The sequence below is a fragment of the Aedes aegypti genome, chromosome 3 (genome assembly GCF_002204515.2).
Source record: "Aedes aegypti strain LVP_AGWG chromosome 3, AaegL5.0 Primary Assembly, whole genome shotgun sequence".
Taxonomy (NCBI): Eukaryota; Metazoa; Arthropoda; class Insecta; order Diptera; family Culicidae; genus Aedes; species Aedes aegypti.
Genome location: NC_035109.1, coordinates 382808817 through 382835039, shown reverse-complemented (window position 1 = coordinate 382835039; position 26223 = coordinate 382808817). Strand labels below are relative to the sequence as shown.

Here is a 26223-nt window from a genome sequence, read left to right as displayed (position 1 = left end):
CTGCTGGAGAACGGTGGAAGCAGCCATCAATAATGCAGCTCAGAGCAACGTCGGGTACGTGGGACGGAACGATTGGTTCAACGAGAAGTGCCAGAAGGTTTTGGAGAAGAAGAATGCAGAGTGGGCGGTCATGCTGCAGCTAGGGACCCGGCAGAACGTGGAACGCTATAGACGGAAACGGCAACACCAAACCCGCCTCTTTCGGGAGAAAAAACGCCGCATGGAGGAGACGGAGTGCGAGGAGATGGAACAGCTGTGCCGGTCTCAAGAAACGCGTAAGTTCTATCAGAAGCAACGGCTTCGTGCCACAAGCCGAGATGTGCAGGGATAAGGATTGGAGCATTTTGACGGACGAGCGTGAGGTGATCGAGAGGTGGAAGCAGCACTTCGACGAACTCCTGAATGGCGCTGAGAGCACAGGCAATGAAGGTCGGGACAACGGAGGAAATACTTTTGTCGGTACTGCGGAGGATGGAAACCAACCAGCCCCCACTTTGAGGGAGGTTAAGGATGCCATTCATCAGCTCAAGAACAATAAAGCTGCAGGTAAGGATGGTATCGGAGCTGAACTCATAAAGATGGGCCCGGAGAGGCTGGCCATTTGTCTGCACCGGCTGATAGGCACAATCTGGGAAACGGAACAGCTACCCGAGGAGCTGTTACCATTTACAAAACGCTCATAAGGCCGATAGTCCTCTACGGCATGAAACGTGGACGATGCTCGAGGAGCACTTGCAAACACTTGGAGTCTTCGAACGTCGGGTGCTTAGGACGATCTTTGGCGGTGTGCAGGAAAACGGTGTGTGGCGACGAAGGATGAACCACGAGCTCGCCCAACTCTACGACGAACCCAGTATCCAGATGGTGGCCAAAGCTGGAAGGATACGATGGGCAGGGCATGTTGCAAGAATGCCGGACAACAATCCTGCAAAGATGGTGTTTGCTTCGAATCCGGCTGGTACAAGAAGGCGTGGAGCGCAGCGAGCTAGGTGGGCGGATCAAGTGCGTATCGATCTGGCGAGCGTGGGGCTGAACCGAGGATGGAGAGATGCGGCCACGAACCGAAGCGTGAAATTGTTGATTCAGTGTTATCTGTTTAGATGTTAACTAAATAAATAAATATATAATAACTATGAAGAACAGCCTTCAATTTAAAGAAGGGATAATCTCTAATGAAAAATTTGCCAGTTATATGTGTACAACCAAACCCAAAAGATTCCAAGTAGGTGTAAAATTTACAAATCAAATTGTTATTGGATTACGTTTTTGTAATGGATCCAAATAATAATTTAAATATTTTAAATTGGAATTCTCATTCTCTTAATGGTAAAGAGGACGAGCTGTTTAATTTTCTTACAGCTAATAACGTGCATATAGCAGTTATTACCGAAACTTATTTAAAACCTGGATCCAAACTAAAAAATGATCCTACCTTTTTTGTTTATCGTAATGATCGACTTGATGGGGCATGTGGGGGAGTTGCAATCATCATTCATAGGCGTATAAAACATCAACTGTTTTCGTCATTTGAAACTAAAGTTTTTGAAACTTTAGGTGTTTCTGTTGAAACACAGTTTGGTAAATATACTTTCATAGCTGCCTATTTGCCTTTTCAATGCTCTGGGCAGCAAGTTAATTTGCTCCAAACTGACTTGCGTAAATTGACTCGCAATAAGTCAAAATTTTTTGTCATTGGTGACTTTAATGCCAAACATCGGTCATGGAATAATTCTCAAAGTAATTCCAACGGCAGAATTTTATTTGATGAGTGCTCTTTAGGATATTTCTCAATTCAATACCCTGATAGCCCTACATGTTTTTCCTCTTCTAGAAATCCATCTACGATTGACTTGGTCTTAACCGACTCTAGTCATCTTTGTAGCCAATTAGTTACTCATGCTGATTTTGATTCTGATCATGTCCCTGTTACATTTCAAATATCGCATGAAGCGATTCTCAATCCTATCAGCTCCACTTTCAATTATTTACGAGCCGACTGGAATATATATAAAACGTATGTTGACTCTAATCTTGATGTTAACATTTCTTTAGAAACTAAAATTGATATTGACAATGCTCTTGAAACTTTAACAAATTCCATTGTTGAAGCCAGGAACATTGCAATTCCAAAATGTGAAGTAAAATTTGAATCCGTGATTATAGACGATGATCTTAAACTCTTGATCCGTCTTAAAAACGTGAGGAGAAGGCAATTTCAACGCACTCGTGATCCTGCTATGAAAATTATATGGCAGGATTTGCAGAAAGAAATCAAGAACGTTTTTCAGATTTAAGAAACAAAAATTTTGAAAATAAAATTTCTCAATTGGACCCCGGCTCTAAGCCCTTTTGGAAATTATCTAAAATCTTGAAAAAACCTCAGAAGCCAATACCGGCATTGAAAGAGGAAAACAAATTATTACTAACTAATTGCGAAAAAGCTCAAAAACTTGCTATGCAGTTTGAAAGTGCGCACAATTTTAATTTAGGACTTACTAGTCCAATTGAAAATCAAGTTACTCAGGACTTCGAAAATATTCTCAATCAAGAGAACGTTTTCGAAAATGCCTGGGAGACTGATTTGGAAGAAGTGAGAACTATTATTAAAAAAATCAAAAATATGAAAGCTCCTGGCGATGATGGAATTTTCTACATCCTCATCAAGAAACTTCCAGAAAGTAGCTTATCATTTTTAGTTGATATATTTAACAAATGTTTCCAATTAGCATATTTTCCTGACAAATGGAAAAATGCTAAGGTTGTTCCAATTTTAAAACCAGACAAAAATCCTGCAGAAGCTTCTAGCTATCGTCCAATCAGTTTGCTTTCCTCCATCAGTAAACTTTTTGAAAAGGTTATTTTGAACAGAATGATGGCCCACATCAACGAAAATTCAATTTTTGCCAATGAACAGTTCGGATTCCGCCATGGACATTCGACCACTCATCAACTTTTACGTGAAACAAATTTGATCCGTTCCAACAAATCTGAAGGCTATTCTACTGGTCTTGCTCTTCTAGACATAGAAGAAGCATTCGACAGTGTTTGGCATGAAGGTTTGATTGTAAAATTGAAAAACTTTAATTTTCCAACATACATTGTTAGAATAATTCAAAGTTATCTGTCAAATCGTACACTTCAGGTTAATTATCAGAACTCCAGATCTGAAAGACTTCCTGTAAGAGCTGGTGTTCCTCAAAGCAGCATTTTGGGACCAATATTATACAATATTTTCACATCTGACTTACCTGAGTTACCTCAAGGATGTCAAAAATCTTTGTTTGCGGATGACACAGGCCTCTCCGCCAAAGGACGAAGCCTGCGTGTCATCTGTAGTCGATTGCAAAAAAGTTTGGATATTTTTTCTTCATACTTGCAAAAATGGAAGATTTCTCCTAATGCTTCCAAAACTCAACTAATAATATTCCCACATAAACCAAAAGCTCTTTATTTGAAACCTTCAAGTAGACATGTTGTCACGATGAGAGGGATTCCAATAAATTGGTCAGATGAAGTTAAGTATCTAGGGCTCATGCTAGATAAGAATTTAACTTTCAAAAATCACATTGAGGGCATTCAAGTCAAATGTAACAAATATGTAAAATGTATATATCCCCTTATTAATAGAAAATCAAAACTTTGTCTTAAGAACAAGCTTTTGATATTCAAACAAATTTTCAGGCCAGCCATGTTGTATGCTGTACCAATATGGACTAGCTGTTGTAATACCAGGAAGAAAGCTCTACAGAGAATTCAAAATAAAATTTTGAAAATGATTCTGAGGCTTCCTCCCTGGTATAGTACCAATGAGTTACATAGAATATCCAATGTTGAAACATTGGAACAAATGTCAAATAAAATAATCAATAATTTCAGGCAAAAATCGTTACAATCTTCTATTGCCACGATTAATTCGTTATATGTTTAGGTTAAGTTAGGTTAAGTATATTCAAAGCGTTTTTTTTTCTCTTATAAGCAGGTGAAATCAACTCACCTGTAAAAAATCTGAACTGCTACGGCAAATGTAATGTAATATGTTGTTAACAAAATGTTAATAAAATCTTAGATTTGTTTTACCAAATTAGGATGATAGTGTTGTCTAATAACACAGAACACCTAGATATAAGAAATAATGAATGTAATGTTTGGAATGATACTAATAAAGAAATTAAAAAAAAAAACAAAAGATAAGCAGCAGGTCATGTACAGCGTCGTTCATAATCTCCTTCTTATTTTCGGCATTACACTCCAAGACAAATTCTTAGCTTAGTTTTTTATGTGCATTTCCACAGCTATTAACCAAAGATTGCTCTGTCAAAGTAGCCATTTTGCATTCTTATTAGTGTACGATACACGATTACTTATGATTCATGGCCAAGAAAGTGAAGAAAACGAATAGATCCTGGATCGACTAGGAAACGAACTAAAATACCATGGCATGGTTTTGCCCTCTACAGCATTGTCATGCTGATCATTTAAGGCCAAGTAGCCCGTTTTTCGTTTTGGCAGCCATGTTCATTTTGCAGCTTGCAATTTCTAAGTGGTTAAACTAAGTCATCTTAAGTAATATTGATTCAGAAGAGTGTCACTACTTGCGCTTGCATGAAGAAAGTATGCTGATACTTTTTCAGCAATGTCGGTGCAAAATCAAATGATTTTATTTCATTCGCAAACGTCAGACGAATTAGCTGTAACCATCAATGCCCAGTACAAATTTCAGTGACGGCCTACTTTGCCTTAATCAAGTTTTGTCCTAGAAATTGACCTCGAAGGTTTTACAACTATTCACAACACACAACCGCGTTTTAAAGGACACACTTTTGATCTTTGAAACCCTTCACAATTATCAAAAATGTTAGCAAACTTTTCACAAAAAACGTTTTCTATTTTTATTTTGGGAATTATGCCTATCGTCCATTATACCAAACATCCATTATGCCTATCGTACTTATGCCTAGCGTCCTTATGCCTTACGTATTTATGCCTAACGTCGTGCACCCGAATATTTCATGCGGCATCTTATGAGACACCAGGTAAGACATCTTATCCGTTCACAACTTGATTTTTTCAGCACTCCTCGTATTTATCCAACTCGGCAAGCCTTGTCGGATAAATGTACGACTCGTGCTGAAAACTTGTTGCAAAAATAACTATTTTCATATTTTGTGTATAGTATCTGTGCCTCCCCCCAGGGTACTACATATCCCAATAGCGATATAGTATTTGTTAAGAAATTATGAAATATATTTCACAAAGTTATTTCGATTTCTTTTTGTATTGGAGGCATTGGAATCTGAGATTGAAACTTGAACGTATTAATATGAATAGGTACATAACTAAAAAAATGTGGCGAATTTAGGTTTACTACAATTTACCTAAATTTGTATTATTTTTACAGAAGTCTTACACTGCTTATCTGCGATCAATACAAAATATTTGTGATAAGTAGAAGGAATACAAATTAGATTGAATAGTTTTGAAGAAAAAGCTGCACGTTTTGGCTGTCATAAAAAGTGGATGCTTGGAGTACACAGGCGAGAGGGTCAATACATTTGTTAGAAAACTACAAATTGAACTTAAACACTTCACTTTTGCAAAAAAATAAAATACTAAAATCACTTGTAAGGCGAGCAAATACCTTTAAACTCAAATATGTGTTGCTTATCTTGACAGATAGGCCTATTTCGTCTGCGACTTACAGACTTCTTCAGTGTCGAGTGCTCGTTAAAGTTCAATTTGTAGTTTTAAACATACTCTAATAATCCCTCCCCTAAATTTAATATAAAAAGTGTAGACATTTGTTAGCACAACTAACCCGCTTGATTCAACAATGTACCTAAAAGTGTATGCAAAACCATAAAGGTATCGCATTTCTACAAAAATTAAAGATCGTCACGTGTATTTATGGGTTAATTTAGTTAAGCGAGATGAGAATGATCGAGTTGCCTAACATAGAACACCTTAGAAATAAATCAAATGTGTGAAATCACACTAATGAAGGCATTGAAATACGTAGAAATTGCTGAAAATATAATGTAACGGTTCAAATTAAAAAAAAGTCTGTCTCCACGACTCCTGGTAGGTTCCTGCTCGTGATTTTAAAATATTCATTGTTCCAAAACGATACTCACCCTATCGTACAGCGAAAACACCTTCTCTATGTCGTCCTTCGTTAGTCTGGCCGCACCCTGTAATGCATCCGGAAGAAGAAGAGAGTATGAAAATAAACAAGAGGAGGATTAGCTAAATCTGGCAATACACATTCACTTCCCGTTTTGCAATTTCCCAGCGGTGTCTGCCAAGAAAAACAAAGTACAAAAATCAAGAACAAGAACGGCAATAACTCCAGCAATATAAAACAGTTTGTTCAGTGAAACAAACACTGCAAGAAGAGAGATTACCCAACAATACTCATTACCGGCAACAGTATATTAAACTGCAGTCAGCTGCTGCTCAACTCGCCATCAACCTACAGGAAACATTTGAACTCGATCCAACAATCGAATGAACGCCATTCTGAACAAACGCCAAAAACCAACATATGTACAGATACCTACAGAATTTTGAAAGTGGATAGTGAAGTGAGTAGAATAAGAGAGCATAAGCACATCAAGCAAACAGATAGACGACAGAAGCGACACTCAACAAACAGAACAAACGCGGAAATGAGATTGGAGATAACAAAACCAGCGCCAAAGGAAGGGAAAACAATTTTCCCTCGGTTTGGGAAAAAGGACTTGACAATCGTCAAGCGACTCCTCTGCGGGAAAGCTTTCCCCAATTAGGCACAAGTGCACGCGCAGTCAAAAGCGACAACTCACAAAGATGAAATGATACGGCAAATGAAATCACAATAAATGCAAACTGCTTTGCTTGGAGGGAACGTCGTTGTCTATGGGGGAAACAAGCGAATTCGGAGCTTTTGTTTTGTGCGAAACAAGAAAGCGTGGGCGTTGCCAGAGTGGGACCTGGACTATAAAAAAAACGAAATCTATTTTATTGCTACCAAAACAAATCTGATGCTTTGTTCAACATAGTCATACTAGTAAAATATTCATGTTAGAGAAAGGTGGGCAAAATTTCGATCTGGTATAATCAACATTACCAGAAAACTAAAACAGTCGAGTCAAGTCGAGCACTCGACACTGAAGAAGTCTGTAAGTCGCAGACGAAATAGGCCTATCTGTCAAGATAAGCAACACATATTAGAGTTTAAAGGTATTTGCTCACCTTAGTGATTTTAGTATTTTATTTTTTTGCAAAAAGTGAAGTGTTAAAGTTCATTTGTAGTTTTAAACATACTCTAATAATCCCTCCCAAAGTTTAATATAAAAAGTGTAGTAAAACAGTCGGAAAGAAATATATAACACGCAATGAATCTTCCGAATATTGGCTAAAATTTTGCCGAACCAATTGTCTTAAACGTATTTTTACCCTACCGGTGGGGGCAAGAAACAAACTTTTGCCCCACTATGAACCGAACGTGGTTTCCAAGCCTTTATGTAAGAACTAGTACATCTCAATTCTAGCTTCAAGGCATGAAGCATCTTTAGAGGTCACTTGCCCCTCCCCATGACAAACATCCTGGCTTCGCCCATGCAAGAATGGAAAGCTGTACTGTTACAAAGTAGAGATAGGGTGCTACTTATGTGGATGGGTTTTGCAAAAGTTGCACATGTGACAGAATGTTCTTTTGTGAAGGTAGCTTCGGTTTCCACAGAAAGTACCCCAAAGCAAGTCAAACTTTCAGGAAAGAAAACGTGGTTGTTATCGTAAGCAGCTACCTATAGGTAACTGGTAGTAGACGGTATCGCGTGCAATGGGATGGAAAATTGATATCAAGTTCGGAGCAGAAAATAAGTTTCTCGTAAGGGGTGGCCAAGCGATGGTTGGCCTTCTTGAATCGCTGTCGTCGTCGTCGTCGTCAGATTGTTGAGTTCGAGAGCACTTTTGAGATGCACTTCAGTGTAGGACATGGAGTCAGTTTGTTTCCTTGGGTACCGGATACAATTAGGAAATATTACATGTACAAGATTGAATCGAACTAGATGATTTTACGGAACCAAGTCGGTTATAATCTGCTAAGTTATTTTTTCCTTCCAAGTTATGGCGATGTTCTCGTAATCATGTTCAGTCGTTGAACCCAGGTCGAACCAAATGTCTCTCAATAAAGTACGCCATGGGAGCATTGCAATTTCTGTTGTAATAATTTTGCACTTTTCGGGAAAGATACGCCCGATATCCACCGTTCTTTTCCAAATGTGCACTATCGTCGCCCAAAATCTGCACAACGGAAAGGAGGCTGCGCAAGAATGCACACGAACGAAAAATGTCGCTTATCGTTTAACCTGGATCTAGGGCGTGCTCTTCCGTTGCGGCGTGCGATGTAGCTCCTGACAGGGACAATACGTGTGTGTCTTTTGCATTCATTCAAATTCATAGTGGGTATCAAGTGTAATTTTGCTTCCGTAGCATTACTGGATACCTAGTTATATCTGATATGCTGTTTTGCATGTACTGCCATTGTGGTTTGGTTATAGGCTTTCCTAAGTTTCATAAGCTTCCTTGCTTGACTCTAAGGAGAAGCATCTCGAAATCCAAAGAATGTCGTTATAAACAAATCCATCAAATCTATGCACCCCAGTCGTTTTCCATGGCTAAGGTGCATGTCTGGGAACAATTATAATAATAATATGTGGGGCCCGGTTTGAATTAACGTCTTTTTAATGGTATACATATAACCATTGAAAATAAATCAGAGCTTTTTATAGTTCATCAGATTGTGGAATTAAAATTATATGAATAATAATATCAAATTGGCTCGGTAATGTCTTACAGCACTTGAGTCTACAAAAAATGACTAAATTATTCAAAATTGTCCGCAAGTTTTTACAGTTTGTCGTTAACAGTAACATTTGAACATGATGAACGGATGCTTTTCCAAGGCCAAATTCTAAAAGTGTGTTCTCGCACGCTATCGGAGTGATTCTATCGGAGGGATTCTATTACAGCTTTTGTATGTTGATGTCTGGACTGTAACTTAAGTCGGAGATGGATTTCCAACTGGTGAGTTCGTTTCATGCCTGTGATAAAACCAAGCCATATTTGTGTCGTGGTAATGTTTCATTTATTTACTCGTTAACCCTTCAGTTACCAATTTCTCTAAACAAGAGTCGAAAAATATAGGTTTGAAATGCAACTTTTTTGTTATTCGATATTTTTAAACCAAATTTTGACACTAGAAGCAGGTATCCTTCTAGCTTCCGGATTAGTCACTTGGTTCCGAAGTTATTCCGGAAACAAAAGGCCAATTTAGAAATAAATGGATTTGTAATTTGAAATCATAGTAATGTTTACAATATACGATGGGAACGGATGGCACGGATCACAATTTCTGGATGTTCCGGGGAACCGAGTATGGGCAAGCATTGCAGAATTCGCTCTCATTTGATTTTGAAGCATGATCAAAGCAAGCGAAGAAAAACATCCCATCTGTTGCGGTCCGTGATCAGCAATGTATCGCAAGTTGTTGCAAGTCTGACCAATAAGAGCAGCGAACGAGAGCGCAAAAGATAGAGCAATGATAAAATCAATTTTTCTCGCTTGTTTACCGTTGGGGGTAGGTGTTTTACTTTAATGACACGAAAAACAGTCCACGAACTTCCGATAGCAGGAGTGTCCCCCAGGTTTGAAGCTTGTTTAGAGGGGTTTTATCATGCACTGCTATCCCCCCGATCTGATCAAAGTTGTAGCAGTATACGATAACTAGTCTCTCATAATGTGCTGCATATTATGATAGTTACCAAGAGCGATATGTGGAGGTTCTCTCAATCTTCTCAGAGAGAAAATACTATCATACGGCACATCAAACTCCATGATTTTGCAAACGTTTTCATTCTATGATTGAGCTGTACAGAATAGAGCCCATTTGGCCACTTTGGAGCCGGTATTCGGGTTTCTGAGGAACCGGTTTCGAATTTGTCATGTCACGTTGTCATGCGACGTATAAAGCTTCGTGATTTTTTGAGATCTTACATTCTATGTGTGAACTACGGAATAGTATGCTCCATCTACAAGAAAGGCGACATATTAGATTGTGAGAACTTTCGAGTTATCACCATTCTAAATGCGGCACACAGAATGTTATCCCAAATAATCGCCCGTGCTCAGTTCGTGGGACGTTATCAAGCCGGCTTCGTTGACGGTCGATCAACAACGGACCAGACCTTTACCGTATGGAAAATCCTCCCAAAATGTCGTGAATACCAGGTCTCAACGCATCATCATATGTCGAAAAATACGATAGTATCTACTGCGTAGAGCTATGAAAAATCATGGACGAGAACAGCTTTCCCGGGAAGCTTTCGAGACTGATAAGAGCGACGATGAAAATCTGCAAAATTGTGTTAAGGTTTTAGACGAATATTCCAGTTCGTTTGGAGTAAAAGCAGTACTATTTAAAAATTCTCTGTTATTTATTTATTTTTTAACTAAAAATTTTGAAAGAGGGAAAAGCCCCTTTGAGTGATTTCCTTATGAAATTCTTCTCAAAAAGGCACAAAACCTCTTTGTCTTTTCAAAATTATATTACAAAATGATAATAATAATAACATACAAATCTAAAGGTTCAGGCGGCATTTATCCATTGCAGAGCCAAAAATCTTGAAAAAGGGCCATGACTCGAAATCAAATTGATGCCATCCTTAAATGAGTTTATTGAAAATGTTTCCATCAAACCTGAAAAGAGGAAAAAGAACGAAGCAGAATCATACGAAATACAAAGCATCATTTAAAAATCTATCAAGTATTTTCAACGAGGGTAAGAATTTACTTCCCAGAATATCACGAACAGATTGAGGGAGCAAACGATGATATATTTTCAAATTTCTAAAGAAAGTAATTCTAGGTATAGCAAAACGCGTACAATGAAAAACAATATGGTCAATATCCTCATAAGCAACACCACAATCACACAAATTAGAATCATTGATGTTGATACGATACAAATAACTATTACAAATATAATGATTGGATATAAGCCTCGATAATGTACAAATAAAATTTCTTCCGACAGCAAAATTTTTGAACCAACTAAATCGACTAACATTAGGTAAAAATGAATGACACCATCGTCCTTTATCACTAAAATCCCATGAAAGCTGCCAATTATTTAAAGAATATTGTTTTAAATCTGTAAAATATTCAGACGAAGAAATTTGTCTGTTGAACATACTGCCACAACGAACCCCTAATTTTGCTGAAGAATCAGCTTGCTCATTACCATAAATGTTAAAACGAGCAGGAACCCAAATAAATTTAATGATGTATCCCTGAGAATGCAAATAATATAATTATTTTTTCAGCAACAACATAATGTGATGAGTTTTAGAATTAAAATTGATTGAATTGAGTGCTTTCAAACTACTTAAGCTGTCTGAACATATAATAAAAATATTTGGAGTACATTTTTTAATCAAAGAACAAGTAAAATACAAGGCAGTTAGCTTAGCTATAAAAGCTGAGCAAGGAGATTGTAATTTGAAAAAATAAGCATAATAATAATTATTAACTCCAAAACCAGCAACATTTTGGATTAATGATCCATCAGAAAAGTAAAATTGATGTGAATCTAATCCAACAAATTTACGCCGAAAAAATAAAGGAGCGAAACGAAAATACTTATTACTAGGAATTTGTTTTAATTCTTCATATAACGATAAATCGATCATAGGGTGAAACGAGTGAACATTAATATCAAAATTATGATAATTGAATGTAGAAATTGTTGTAGGAACAATATTCAAAAAAGAACAATATTTGTATGAATCTAAAATTTTGCAAGTTGGATTTATATCATTTAAACATTTCAAAACATCAATTATTGGGTGTTTTTTCACAAAACAATTTAACATGAATTTACAATTTAATTCATGTAAGCGAGATTTAAGTGGAATCACTCCAGCTAAAACCTCAATAGATTGAGTGTGAGTTGAATTCATTAATTTTAAACAAATTCTTAGACACCGAAATTGAATCTTTTCTAGCTTACAAAAATGCGATTGACTAGCATTTATAAAAGTAAAACATCCATATTCAATAATAGATCTAATGGTCGTTTTGTAAAGTGTAATTAAATCAGTAGGATGAGCCCCCCACCAAGTACCTGTTATGGTTCTAAGGAAATTTATTCTTTTTGCACAAATTATCTGGATATATTGAACATGTTTTTTCCACAATAATTTTGAATCAAACCATATTCCTAGATATTTGTAATCATCAACTTGTTCAATTTCGTGACCATTAAGATATAAATTTATATTAACAATAGAACGTTTACGGGAAAATAAAATAAATTTAGTTTTAGAAACAGAAAAAGAAAAACCATTATTGTTTGCCCAAATTTCAATATTATTCAATGCACATTGCATAAAATGACGAATTATTTCTCTATTATTACCGCTGATAGAAATAACTTTATCATCGGCAAATTGATAAAAATAGCATCCATTCGGAATAACAGATGATATGTCACTGGTAAATAAATTATATAGAAATGGACTCAAACAAGATCCTTGAGGAAAACCAAAATAACTATATCGTATCAATTTGGAAGAGCCATTATGAAAAAAATGCATAATTTTGAAAGAAAATAAATTGTATAAAAAATTAGCAATTATATTTGGAATATTGAATTTTTTTTATTTTTTCAAAAAGTAGATCTAATAACACAGAATCATAAGCATCAGAAACATCAAGAAAAGTTGAAACCATATCCTGCTTCTTATTAAACGAAAGATTAATTTGTGAAGCTAGAAGAGCAGTGCAATCACGCGTGCTACAACCTTTTCTGAAACCAAATTGGGAAGAAGAAAAATTTTTATTACTTTCAGCCCATAATTCTAAACGATTAAGTAACATTCTTTCCATAAGCTTACGAAGACATGACAATAAACTTATTGGTCTACGACTATCAGCTAATGAAGGATCCTTGCCTGATTTCACAATACTTACAACCTTAATAAAACGCCATTCCGAAGGAAGAATATTTTGAAATAGGAATGAATTGTACAATTCTAACAAATGTATTTTTCCATCATGTGGTAAATTTTGCAAAACAATAAATTTAATATTATCAATTCCCGGAGACGTGTTTTTTGTAACAGATAATGCTAAATCTAATTCTTCTAATGAAAATGAAGCACTTAGTTCAGGAAAATAATTATATCTTTGACAATTTTTAAAATTTATGAAACAAGGAACAAAATCAGGACAAATTTTAGAGGCAAATTTATTAATCCAATCTTCAGAATATTCTTGAATATTTGGAGAAGAAGAGTTATAATTTCTTAAATTTCTAGCAACAGACCAAAGAGAAGAAAGAGAAGATTCTTTATCAAGGTTTTCTATAAAATTTCTCCAATAATTCCTTTTTTTAAATTTGGTAATTCGAATAAATTTAGCTTCAGCTTTACAGTATAAAAAATAATTTTCCCTTGATCCAAAACGACGAAATTTTTTAAAGGCGTCGGATTTATTTTTTAAAGCCGAAGAACAATCACTATCCCACCAAAATGAAGGATATTTTTTCCTTGGAGAAATTGGAGTAATTTTATATTTTTGAGATTTTAATAAACATTTAATTATAATTTCGCAAAATTGTTTATAATTATCAAGTGGAGATAATGAATCATCAAAATAAGTTAACGAAAATGAAATAAGATCCGAAAATTTTATCCAATCAACATTTTTACATAAATCAGGCTTAAGGGATTCATTAGATGATTGTCTATTGTCATTATTACAAACTTCGATCAAAATAGGTAAATGGTCACTACCATTAGGATCATTAATTATTTTCCAAGAAGAAAGGAATGTTAAACTATTAGAACAAAGTGATAAATCAATACATGTATGATGAGTAGGAGGAACAGCAATTCTGGTAAATGATCCATCGTTGAGAATATTCAAATTCAATTTATCAATCAAATCCAGGATCAAATTACCTCTACCATCACTATTTCTACTACCCCAAGCAGAGTTATGCGCATTAAAATCTCCTAATATGTAAAATGGAGAAGGTACATTATCTAATATAGTCTTAATTTCTGATAATGAAAAATGATTATTTGGAGGGATATAAAAACATATGACAGAAAATTCCTTATTCAAATGTTTAACAGAAATAGCAATGTGTTCAATTGAAAAATTGAAATGTAAATTTAAATATTTAAATTGAATATTTTCACGAACACCAATCAAAACTCCTCCTGCTGAAACATTTCTATCTTTTCTAATAATATTGAAAGTCGTAATATGCAAGTGTTTATTTTCCACTAACCAAGTTTCGTTTAAGGTGAAGATGAATCGAAGCCAAACCTCAAATTTTCAAGAGCACAAATCTGGAGAACCGAACATCCGTTTGAGCTGAAAACTTTATCGATTGGTCATCACCAGCAAGTGACCAATCGATTTAGTTTTCAGCTCAAACGGATGTTCGGTTCTCCAGATTTGTGCTCTTGAAAATTTGAGGTTTGGCTTCGATTCATCTTCACCTTAAACAAAATATATCTATATTGTGAGTAAATAATAAAGCTTTTAATCTATCAATTTTGGGTATAATGCTACGACAATTCCATTGTAATATATTTAATTTATTAGTAGTAGCCATTACACTGAAAATAATGAAGAAAGGAGGGGTCCAAAAGAATTTATCTTTTCGAAAATAAACGCAAAAAAGGGTAAACATTTTTTAATCAAACTTTTCCAAAAATCACTAAATCCTAATAAATCTAGAATTTGTTCCAAAATTTTCAAAATGGAATTTTCGAAATTTTCATTATTATCAATATTTTCCCTATAACTTTCATTAGCAAATGTATGTTCACCTTCAACTTTTTGAAACCCAGGAATCGTTTGTAAAGTGGACGAAGTATTAAGTGGAGGAAAATTTTTATCAAAAGATGTAGTAGGCTGAGGATCAGAATTTTCATTATTTTTGTTAGATAATAAGCTAGTTCTTTTTCTTTTTGTGGGAGGTTTATATATAAATTGATTAGACTCATTATTTAAATCATCATTATCATAGTCAGATAATGCATCATAAATATTAGAAGAAGTAAAATCCCCAGAAGCTTTTAAGATCTCTGAATAGGAACATCGGTTTTGGAATTTAATTTGTTGATTAAATTTTTGTTGGTTAGCTTTATGAACTGAACAATCTTTAATAGAAAAATGAGTCTGTTTACAATAAATGCAAGCATCAGAATGTTTGTCACATTCAGATGAAGAATGTGAATCTCCACATTTGGAGCATTTAGGTTTATTTGAACAGTAAGTAGAAGTGTGTCCAAATAAAAGACAATGCGTGCAATGCATAAGTTTGGGAAAGTAAAGTCTCACACTAAAACAAACATTATTAATTGAAACAAAATCCGGAAGAACAGAACCTGCGAATGTTATTTTAATACAATCAGAATGAATACAACTTGATTCATTCCCATTGAAAGTTAATTTAGACAAACGATAACAGTCTAAAATTTTGACGGGAGCAATAGATTTATTTTTGAAAATTCCTAAACCATAATTACGAATATCATCGCAACTCAATGATTCGTCATAAATTATGCCATTTATCTCGCATGAATCGCAAGGGGCATAAATGCGGTATGAATATCCAAATAAATTAGATTCTAGGAATGCATTAGCATCTCCACGAGAACCAAAAACTACCCTTAATTTATCCAGCGATTTTTTTTTATTTCTTTAACAGTTTTATATTTTTTGTAAACTTCAGCCGAAATCAAAAGAGCATTAATTGGTTTATCCTTCTTTCTTAAATATACAGGATAAGGACCAATGAAAGTGGAAGGAAAAATTTTAACTCTAAATGGTTTAGTATCTGAAGCAGGAAGATCAGAATGATCATCATCTTTAGAATTTGAAGATTCCCCGTCAGTTTCCATATCGAGAAAACTGCGGGGAATATAAATAAATAATAAAAAGTTAAGTGGTTAATCAAAGTTTAAACTTAAAAGAAAGAAAAATGAACTAGAAAAAAATATACTTAACAAAATCCAATCGAAATCTTGACCTATTTCTCCTTGAAAGAAGCAACTTCAATCTTGGACACTTGACAGGACCAAAAAAACAGAAGAAGCTTCAAAAAATTCGATTGCTCTCCAAAAAAAATTCTCCGCCGTCCGCAACAATTCTCAAAGAAATCCTCCTCAGTCAAACGCACGCAACAAAACGATCACCCGCCAATGTTGAAAACAATCCTAGACGGAATGTCTCTCCTCAATTCCAAAGCGCTTTAATTCGCCCTGTTTGCTAATATAGTGCTATAATACAGCTCACATGCCCTATCTTAGCCGTATAATAGCCCTATAAGGCCAAAAAGTCGAAACAGCGGGCTAGTGGTTACTTGGGTAGCGAAGAATTTCTCGTTCAGCAAAATGTTCCTTCGGTTGGTGATGCATTACCCCACCAACATCGACAACTTGCTCGTGCATAAAGTAGCAAGCATAGAATACAACTTAAGTAGCGATTTACTCTATTGCTCGACACTGACCATTCATAGACCATCATGCAGCGTGGAGCATAACCGTCAGATCCCGATTGATCATTTTTTCGATTAGTTCAAATCGCAGTTGTTGCAAAGTTAGAAAAAAAAAATCATCACCACAATAACAATGTAGTGAACAGAGAGATAAGGAGACGAGAATATATTTGAGTTTTTGTCCTTTCACGAAAGTATCACGCTTTTTGATAAGGTGTTGCATTGAGGCAGCCACATATTTCGCAAAAACCTGTAGCTATACCCAATGTTGCCACATTTCTATCAGAGTTGCACAATATCAGTCATATCATCTGATGGCTGATGGACTAAAACCAGACTTGCTTAATATCAATCATATCAGCTGATGGCTGATAGTCTAAAACTATCAATATCACTTGCGAGCTATCAATATCACTTTGATTTGACAACCAACAGGAGTGATGCGACATCACACTCTAGATCAAAATCACTGCAGATTGAGTGATCACGTGGTCATTATCCATGCAATTAATGTTTTTCAGTGACCAACACATACTTTCAATCTATCTGCAACACTGTCGAAAATATCGTACTGATAAATTGCCATTTTATCTGCTTAATGTAAAGCTAAACTTAACTCATCAGTGACATCCATTGTCTATCGCCATCAATGCACTGGTGATGGAGTAGACAGCTTGATGTTAATGTGATATGGAATGATCCGATTTGTATCGCAGTCGGCCTGTACAAATCAGCAAATTTTTAGCATTGATAGTGACATCGAGCAACTCTGACTAAAACTATCAATATCAGTTCCGAACTATCAATATCACTTTGATCTGACAACCAAGAGCGGTGATGCGACATCGCACTCTAGATCACAATCACTGCAGAATGAGTGACCACGTGGTAATTACCCACGCTATTAATGTTTTTCAGTGACCAACACACAGTTTTAATCCGTCTGCAGCACTATCAAGAATATCGTACCAATAAATTGCCATTTTAATTGCTCAATTTAAGGCTAAACTTGACCCATCAGTGATATCCATAGTCTATCGCCATCAATGCACTGATGATGGAGTAGACAGCATGATGTTGATGTGATACGGAATGATTCGAATTGTATCGCAGTCGGCCTGTACAAATCAGCGAATTTCAAGCGTTGATAGTAACAGCAAGCAACTCTGATTTCTATCCGTACCGAAGGCTCAATTAAAAAATTGGTATTGAATTAATTTTACATATCAAATCATTATTAAATAATTCCATGGGAATAGTATGTTTCAATAATAGTTTTGTGGAGATTACTTTCTTTCACTTTCATCATTCTTTTTCACGCATCTTTCAAATTTTGTGTTATAAAAATCTCCAATTTCAGAAATATGTACTATTCTGTACTTTTTCGTGAAAATCTGTATCTGTACTAAAAATATGAAAAATGTACCTTTACAGATTACTTGTGGAATCACCAACTGTAAGTTCAATTTGTATTCGAAGCATTGTCATGCTGACGCCTATAATGCTAGATGAATGCTGTTACAAGTGCTTTATTGGTTACCTGGGTATGCATTAAAATCCATGAGGCGATTCTCTGTAAAATGCTTTTCTGAATTTTCGGAGCAATAAATCCAATTCCAGCATAACGATCTTGCTTGGTTTTAGTTATATTCATGAACATCCTGGACAAGAGATTTATTAACTCATCTTTTGGTGTTTCAGCTATTATTCCTGCTAGAGTGTTGAGCGGAATTCTGGAGAAAAACTTTGAGCAGAACTTGTGCGGTGTTTCAACAGAAAAAAAAAGTTTTCTTAGTACTGGCGCTACTGTAAAAATCGTTTGTGTCTTTTATCTAGCCATCGTCTGATTTGGACCTTATACGCTAATTCTGGGTTTATGGACAAAAGGTCAAAAATTATTTGCTTGATGGAATTTTTTTCCTTCCTTGAAACAAGATTTTCGACCTTTGTCCCTCTCTTTTTGCTCTTCGACCTTTTGTCCTTGGACCATTTGTCATTCGACCTTCTGTCCTTTCAACCTTTTGTATTTCGACCTTTTATCATAGATTCGTTTAGGGACACAATGTTGAAAGACTAAACGACGAATGCCAAAACGTTGAAGGCAGTAAATTTTCAACAGCGTTTTGTTACAATGTTACAAAATCCATTCCCACTTTATTCTCTCCTTTCGAGGTTTTGTCTTTTCGACGTGTTTTGTCCTTTTGACGTTATAGAATATTACGTTTTATCTTTCGACGGTTTATCACCCAAACTTTTTAACGTGATACATTTCAGAATTTGAGATGGAAGTGAGAAATAAAATTGTGATTTCCAGTGGCTTACAAATATCACAGGAAGTTCACAATAACAAAAACTTGATAGCAAAATGGACGCAAAATTTTAGGGACTAAAAAATAGTGCCTTCTGTTCAACGTTGGTTATATTAAGTAAAAAAAACATAAGATTTTAACGGGTTTAATCACAGAAACGTCATTTTCGGCATTATTGCATGCAATGTGGCATAATTTCTAAAAAAGTTTTTGATGGCCAATTATTCTGAAATCCGGCAATCAGATGCACGAATATGCTAAAAGTACTGATCTAAGTTTTGATTTCCATAGCATTTTGGAAATTACTCATGACAAAGAGAATAAAGCTGATTACAGTACATTATTATTATTATAGCTTTATTAAGGAGATTTTCGACCCTAGGCTGGTTCATCTCCGTAAAAGATTACAGTACAAAAGATCATCAGATTTATGCAGAAATTGCTGCAATAATTCCTGAGGAACCTTTAAAGTTATGGCTAAAGATATTTACCGAATATTTCTAGAAGGTTCTCTTCTACAAATTAATAAAGAAAATCTGGGAGAAAATTCTTTCAATTTTTCAAAGAATACCAAAAATCATTGCGAGTATTCGTAGAGGCTTTTACAAGAGCATTTTCGAAAAAAAAAAATCTCTAGAAATACTTCTTAAAGTGTTCTGAAGAAATCCCTGAACAAAGCAAAGTCTGTGGACGCATTTCGCGCCAACTCGCACATATGTTGGTAGCACCCTCTCAGATTTCAAAAGAATTTTCTGGATGTGTAGAATTTTAATTAGCCACTTTGCTTATTTAGTTTTTTTCAAAATTTATCTGGACTATGTTTTGGAAAGGGTCAAAATGGATATGGGACCTTATCGAAAATATTATTTCTTGATTGTTTTGTCTAGTACCGAGGGAAAATGTGATAACATATGAGAGAAATAAATCATGATTTCTCATATTTGATTTTTCATTATAGGTATCCAATAACACAGCGTAACAAAAATGACTTAATTGCGTATCTCAAGGATTAAGTTAAGTGTCTCTAGTAGATTTGGGGTTATTGAATCTTATGCTGTTCTTAGAAATATTCCAGCACGTCACAATTTTTAGCTACAGGTCGCCAAATTTGTATAAAGCACTGGTTTTATTGATGAATACGTAAAATTTCAAGTATGATTTACCAATTTTTTATGATCTAATCCCCAAAGCATGCAAAATAAGACTTTAACTTTCATTTTAGATATTATTTGGTTGGAACTGCACGATTAAATTCAGAGTTAATCGATTTTTTCAACATGCTTGTGGTCTTCATACATAATTTTTCGGTTTTCTAATATGGTACAATACAACACATTTCTTTACCCTAAAAGAACAACTTTTGAGCATCGAAAGTATTACGAACATTATTGGTAATAAATATTGGTTTTCGCTTGAAGTTTGAATTCTGTGGCAAATTAGGCAAATAAATTGCCATACAAGCTGGAAAAATTGCATACAAGTTGGCTGAAATAGTCAAATTTCGCCTTTTCAACAGCTTTTTACTCAAAAACTAGACGTGCTTTAATGTTTTTGAAAACGGACTTCTAGTACACGACACTAAGGACGGCCTAACAGTTGAGGTCGAAGTACACGGTGTACGACCATTTGGCCGAACGAATTGTTTGGCCGAATGCCGTTTGGCTAAATTACGTTTTATAAAATCAATCGCTACAATGTGTAAGCAATCAATTTGTTGATTTTTAAGATGAACGTAGGGTAGGTGTGCCAGTTTTGGCCACCCTAAGGAAAAATATTGTTTATACATAAATCAAACGACTTTTGATTACTGTCAAACCATCAAACGAAAGCTTTCAATCCATGCCCAGCAGGGAAAATGTAAAAACTAATCAGAAACTTTGTTTTTGTTTTAAAAATTGTGGTGGCGAATACTGGACCACTTGCACCAGTATTCGCCACGATTTTAATTTCAGTTCCTGAATTCGCCACTTACGTTGATTTCTTATGGAGGGTGGCGAATCAGGAACACCATGGCGAAAAATAGGTGCAAAGGAGCAAAAATTTTAAGGAAAATGATTTTTTTTCTATTTTTTTTTTTGAGAAAATTTTGCGGTTTCCAAGAATGTTTCCGTATCATCCTCAAGCAATTTAGCGAACACTAAACAATTGGCAACCATATATGTCATAAAACGGTATATAATCTGGGGTGGCGAATAACTGGTACATGGCGAATACCGGTACACCTTCCCTATAGTTTGTCCCTAAATAAGTGCTTCAAGCAAAATAAATTAAAAAGTGACCTGTTTATTCAGGACAAAGTTGTGAATTCCACACATCGTATCAAGATCTCAAGCAAATGGTTGATTCGTCCTTGGGTCAACAACAATGAGTTAGGGTTACAAGCGTTTTTAGTGATTTTATTATAAGTTTTTCCCTCTATTGAACATATGCTATTCCTTCGAGTTATACTGAATTGATTATTATCGGTAATAACTTACCTGATATTTTATTTGGGAATATTCCCTTCTTAAAATCATCGACAGTTCTTTGTAATTATACATACATATATATATATATATATATATATATATATATATATATATATATATATATATATATATATATATATATATATATATATATATATATATATATATATATATATATATATATATATATATATATATATATATATATATATATATATATATATATATATATATATATATATATATATATATATATATATATATATATATATATATATATATCGATTAATTGCATTACACTTGCTTAAATTTTTATAAGAGCTTTTTGCTTCTTTTGATTATAGGCTGTTCTTTCAAGAGAAAAGCATTCTTCATAGTTGTTGCAATTAAGGCTTATAATCCATACAAGCCTTATTTAGAACAAAATTTTAGCACAAGGGTTAACTTAGTTGAGATGTCATCCTTCTGCAACTTGTGAACTGAACTCTGCACAGATGCTTACGTATAATAGTAAACCAAACGACTCAGTGAACACTTTCGTCAAAGATGCTCACTGTTTCTCCGTTGTGAAAAGAAGAAGCCAAAGCTTGTGGTAGCAAGAACTATGAAACTTTTAATTTACAATTCGATGAATCGAGGTAACCCGATCCAGCAGAAGGACGAAAGTCGTAAACTGTTTTAGCTACTGTCATAAGCTGACTACAAACGCGACGCGAAAACCTCTACAGGCAGCCACTACCCCTAGCAAAGAAGTGAACAATTGCTTACATAAGGGATATTTCTCTTTCAGCACTAACTGTTTCTTGAACTAACACTAAAGAGCTAACTTTTTATGAATCAATGATAAGCTTATTCCTTAAGCTTTAAGCTTTCTTCGAAATTCAGCTTTGAAATTCGTTACAAATGCATACTAACTACAGTTAAGGCCAAACGGCATTCGGCCAAATGACTCTTTCGGCCAAATGGCGTTCAGCCGAATGGCATTCAGCCAAATCAAATTTGGCCAAATGACCTGGAACCAAGTACGCGTATTTGTTAAAGGATACAAACTCGAGTGGAATTTAATGGTATAGAGAGTGTTGACAACTCCGAATATAATGTGGCGAGAAACGCGTCATGAATTATTTTCAAATGGAATCCTCAATAATTTAAAGTAAATTGTTTAGACAACATCGACTCGCTTATTGAGATTCATTTAGTTCTGTGATAATTTTGTTTTTAACTTGTTAAGTTTTGTTTGAAAGTGACATGCTAAAAACTTTATTTTAGGCAAGAGAAGATTTTTGTTAGGAAAACATTTTTTCCTTAAAAGTGTCCATCTCGCGATGTATGGACGGTTGATAGTAAACATAATTACCTCTCTTGAAACAAAATTTCATCAAAATAAAAAATGACCTTTTTGAAATCGACTTTACTTTTCGAAAAAACTCTTTTTTTTAGTGTAGACCTCAAATGAGTTTTTTTTTGTATTTTTATTCAAAAATTGAGACATTTATCTACAAGTCATCAATATAATTCTTTTTGTAGGATTTTTCATTTCTCGATTACATTATTTTGAAAAAAAAAAACGGAGAGAAAAATTTGGCCCTATCTCAAAGATAGTCCAGGTAAATTTAGTGGCTTAGTTATTCTAGTTCTACACATCCAGAAAGTTACATTGAAATCTGAGAGGGTGCTGCCAACTCAGGATACGATTTGGCGTGAATTGGGTCTATGATGGAACAGTCTAAGGCAGAATCTGTGAAGAAATTGCTGGGAGAATCTCTGCAGATTATCTCTGGGATATTACCTTGAGAATTTTTGGATGTTTTTAAATAATTGCACTTAAGTTCCCATATAGAATCTGAAAACGATTTTCCTGGAAAAGTAATGCGGAACACTTATGAGGGAACCTCTGGAATTAATAAAAAAAAACTAAACATACTCTTGGAACAATTAGCTTAGGATGTGTTGAATAATTCTGTCCAGAACTGCCAGTAGCCAGGCAAAACCTGTGAAACTCGCGTTTACCGCTTCACTATTTGGAACTAGGACTTTTAGATTTTTTCCAATATTTATATCAATGTTGCTTTGGTAACAGCTGAAGATTGTTTCAGGAGATAATTGAATATTGCAAAATGATATGTGTGTTCTAATATTTATAATGGTTTTAATAACGGTAATCGCATAAGTGGCCTATACCCAAGTAGCATTCATATCAAAACAATAGCTTATTCAACTAAAATGCTGTTCAAATTGCCAGCTGAAACTGAATAAACTGTTATTCAGCTATCAATGGTACCTGGGTATGAATCATTTGTAACAGAACTCATTACAGGCCCTTTTGCAAAAGCCTTTCTCGAAAACTTTTTTGTAAAAATTTAAAAAAAAATAAATTTTTTAAAACATCAAATTTGTATCACAACCTCATAAATTAGCATAAGAGCACACATCTAGAGAGACAGCTATCCGTTCAAGCTGACACTTGATAGATTTGTCACTCTCGGAGGGGGTTATCCATTTCGCATAAAGATGTTTCCCATAAGGTTTGGCATAATGGACGTTTTGCATAAAGCAGTTTCATATAAGAGCAGGTAACATTTTAAAGAACCCGACTAGCAGATCATATCAAAATTATATCACAAATATACCATAATGAGTTATAATTATCTCCCGTTGATGAACTTTAGATATGATGTATTGTTTTTCCAATGATTCATGACAAGATTATATCACTTTTTACAATTCATTACAATTCATTCATGTTACAAAAAGTTATAACAAATCTTTCTACAATCTTGTTACAATTGGAAAAAAAAAATTAAGCTGCATTCATCATTATAACAAAATTATATCATAGGTTCTTATGATAACAGAACATTATTTATAACAGCCGGTGTCACAAAAAAAAGATCGAAACTAAATAACACATTATGTTATAATTTTGATAGCTTTAGCTAGTCTGGTAGACATATAATTCTTTTTATGCCAAACTCCCATTATGCGAAACGTCCCGCCCCACTCGCTGATGGTGATCAACAGATCAAATTTTTGAGCGTGAAGTGTTGTCTGGTTATTCAGATTTGTAATCTTGAAAATTTCAGGTTTGGTCTTGATGCATCTTCACCTTTAGTCCGTTTAGCGCTTGCAACACTCAGTTCTTATTGTCACTTTTCATTTATGGTACATATTTAAGGAACGATTTTCATCGTCCGTTTTATGACGAAGTGGCTCCTTATTTTAGTACCTTAACGTCCGTTTGACCTACTCATTCACTAAATCCAATTTCGCTTGACATTGATCCAAATACTATGCCACATAATTCGCAATCCACCATTGTCATCAATTCTCGGAGTGGTCATTCGCAGGACGATGTCATCATCGCATTTTGTTTGCACAGGCGAGTCAAGTACCTACTTAAGTTATTGTATCCAGTATGTGTGTCGTTAGTCAAGCGAACATAATCCATCAGTGGACATTCTCTCAATGAAAGCATGCAGTAGGAAATCTAATGCTACATATAGAAGACGAACATGTACATATGAATAAACAGTTGTAAATATTAACATGCAATAGAGGAACATTGATTGCTAGGGAAACTAATGAAGCATCATTAAATGACCATTTATCGGCACCGATTCAGTGCAATTGATTCAATTTAGTTCAACGGAGTTTATCGGATTGGGTTTATGAGTAAATGTGTAAATGTGTTCAAGTGTATGCGACAAAATCAATTAAAGCCTACTTTGATCACAGTTTCCAGAGCCTACTTGTCATAAACTTTTCAAGCCTCAGCTTTACATTTAATCTACGAAAATAAAAATGATAATTGAATTCCAGAAGAACTTGTCTTCGGCAATTCGTCGCCCACTCCAGGAACAAAAATAATAACCAGCTTCTGCAAAATCCAGCGAAACATCAAAAACTGCCAGCGGAAAGCGCGAAAATGCAAATTGAAATGAAGGAAACTTTCGACGTAGCATTTTTTTGCGTTTTATTTAACTTTTCGTAACCAAGAACTACCTCTATGGTGTAACATGAAACAATTACAACCCGACGGTTGAGGACCGCCACTCTACGAGGAAACAATTATAATCAACCGGAACAGAGCAAAAAAATGGAATTCAGAGAGAAAGGCCCGTTGCAGAGTGCATTTTTGCGAATCCGCCCTTTTCCGTTTTTTGGCCCATATCATAGCAGAGAAATACTCACTTCCTCGTCGATTCTGCCCTCCTGTGTGGCAAACGGTGCAGGTGTCGAGGTGCAGTCAGTGTGTGCAGAGAGTTTCACAGGTGCAGAATTGTTGGTTTTGTGGGTTTGGTGTGTTATTTTTATTTGGTGGCGATTGTTTATTCATGACACAGTGGTGATTCACAGCGTGACGATTTGGTTATTGAAACGGTGAATTGTCGAAAAAGGCATGTGCATTGGCGAAGAATATGTGTTGAAGGGGAGAAGCACAGATTTAGGTTGTTTATTCAAGTGACTGTGGTTGGCTATTGAATGATTGTTTAAATATAATACAGTTCGAGTTTATTTGAAATATTTAAATGAGCACTTTCGTCAGTATTGATATAAGCTACCCGTCATATGCGACTCAGTTAAAAAAGGTATTGCAACACTCAGTTGAATATTGAACCACCCTCTAAAAAATTAAGCATCACCTCAAATCAGATGAATTCGGCGGTGGGGGTAGAGCTGACACCTTAACTTTAACTACATTTTGGAAAAGCTCTGAGCTCTGAGGAATGCTTTTTGAATTCGGAATTTGTTTCTGAATCTCTATTGGATTTTCCTCTGGGTTTTCGATGGGAATTTTCGATGAATTTTCCTTTGGAATTTCCTTCGGAATAAATTTCAAAAGAAATTTTGAAGGAAATTCCGAAAAAATCAAGAGGAAATTCCATAG

At 35.0% G+C, this 26223-nt stretch overlaps 1 protein-coding gene across 8 annotated transcripts in view; it reads right to left on the bottom strand.

Moving 5' to 3' along the window:
* LOC5566546 (calbindin-32) overlaps window positions 1-26223 on the bottom strand; it is a 302845-nt gene that overhangs the window by 7753 nt on the left and 268869 nt on the right. For 5 of the 8 annotated variants that reach the window (XM_021853171.1, XM_021853170.1, XM_021853168.1 and 2 more), the window contains 2 exons: window positions 25527-25598; window positions 6132-6188 (listed from right to left, as the gene is read on the bottom strand). In XM_021853171.1, the coding sequence (XP_021708863.1) occupies window positions 6132-6188; window positions 25527-25598 (129 nt within the window). The remainder of the gene's footprint in view (window positions 1-6131; window positions 6189-25526; window positions 25599-26223) is intronic. The other 3 variants (XM_021853174.1, XM_021853175.1, XM_021853173.1) reach the window with 2 other exon arrangements.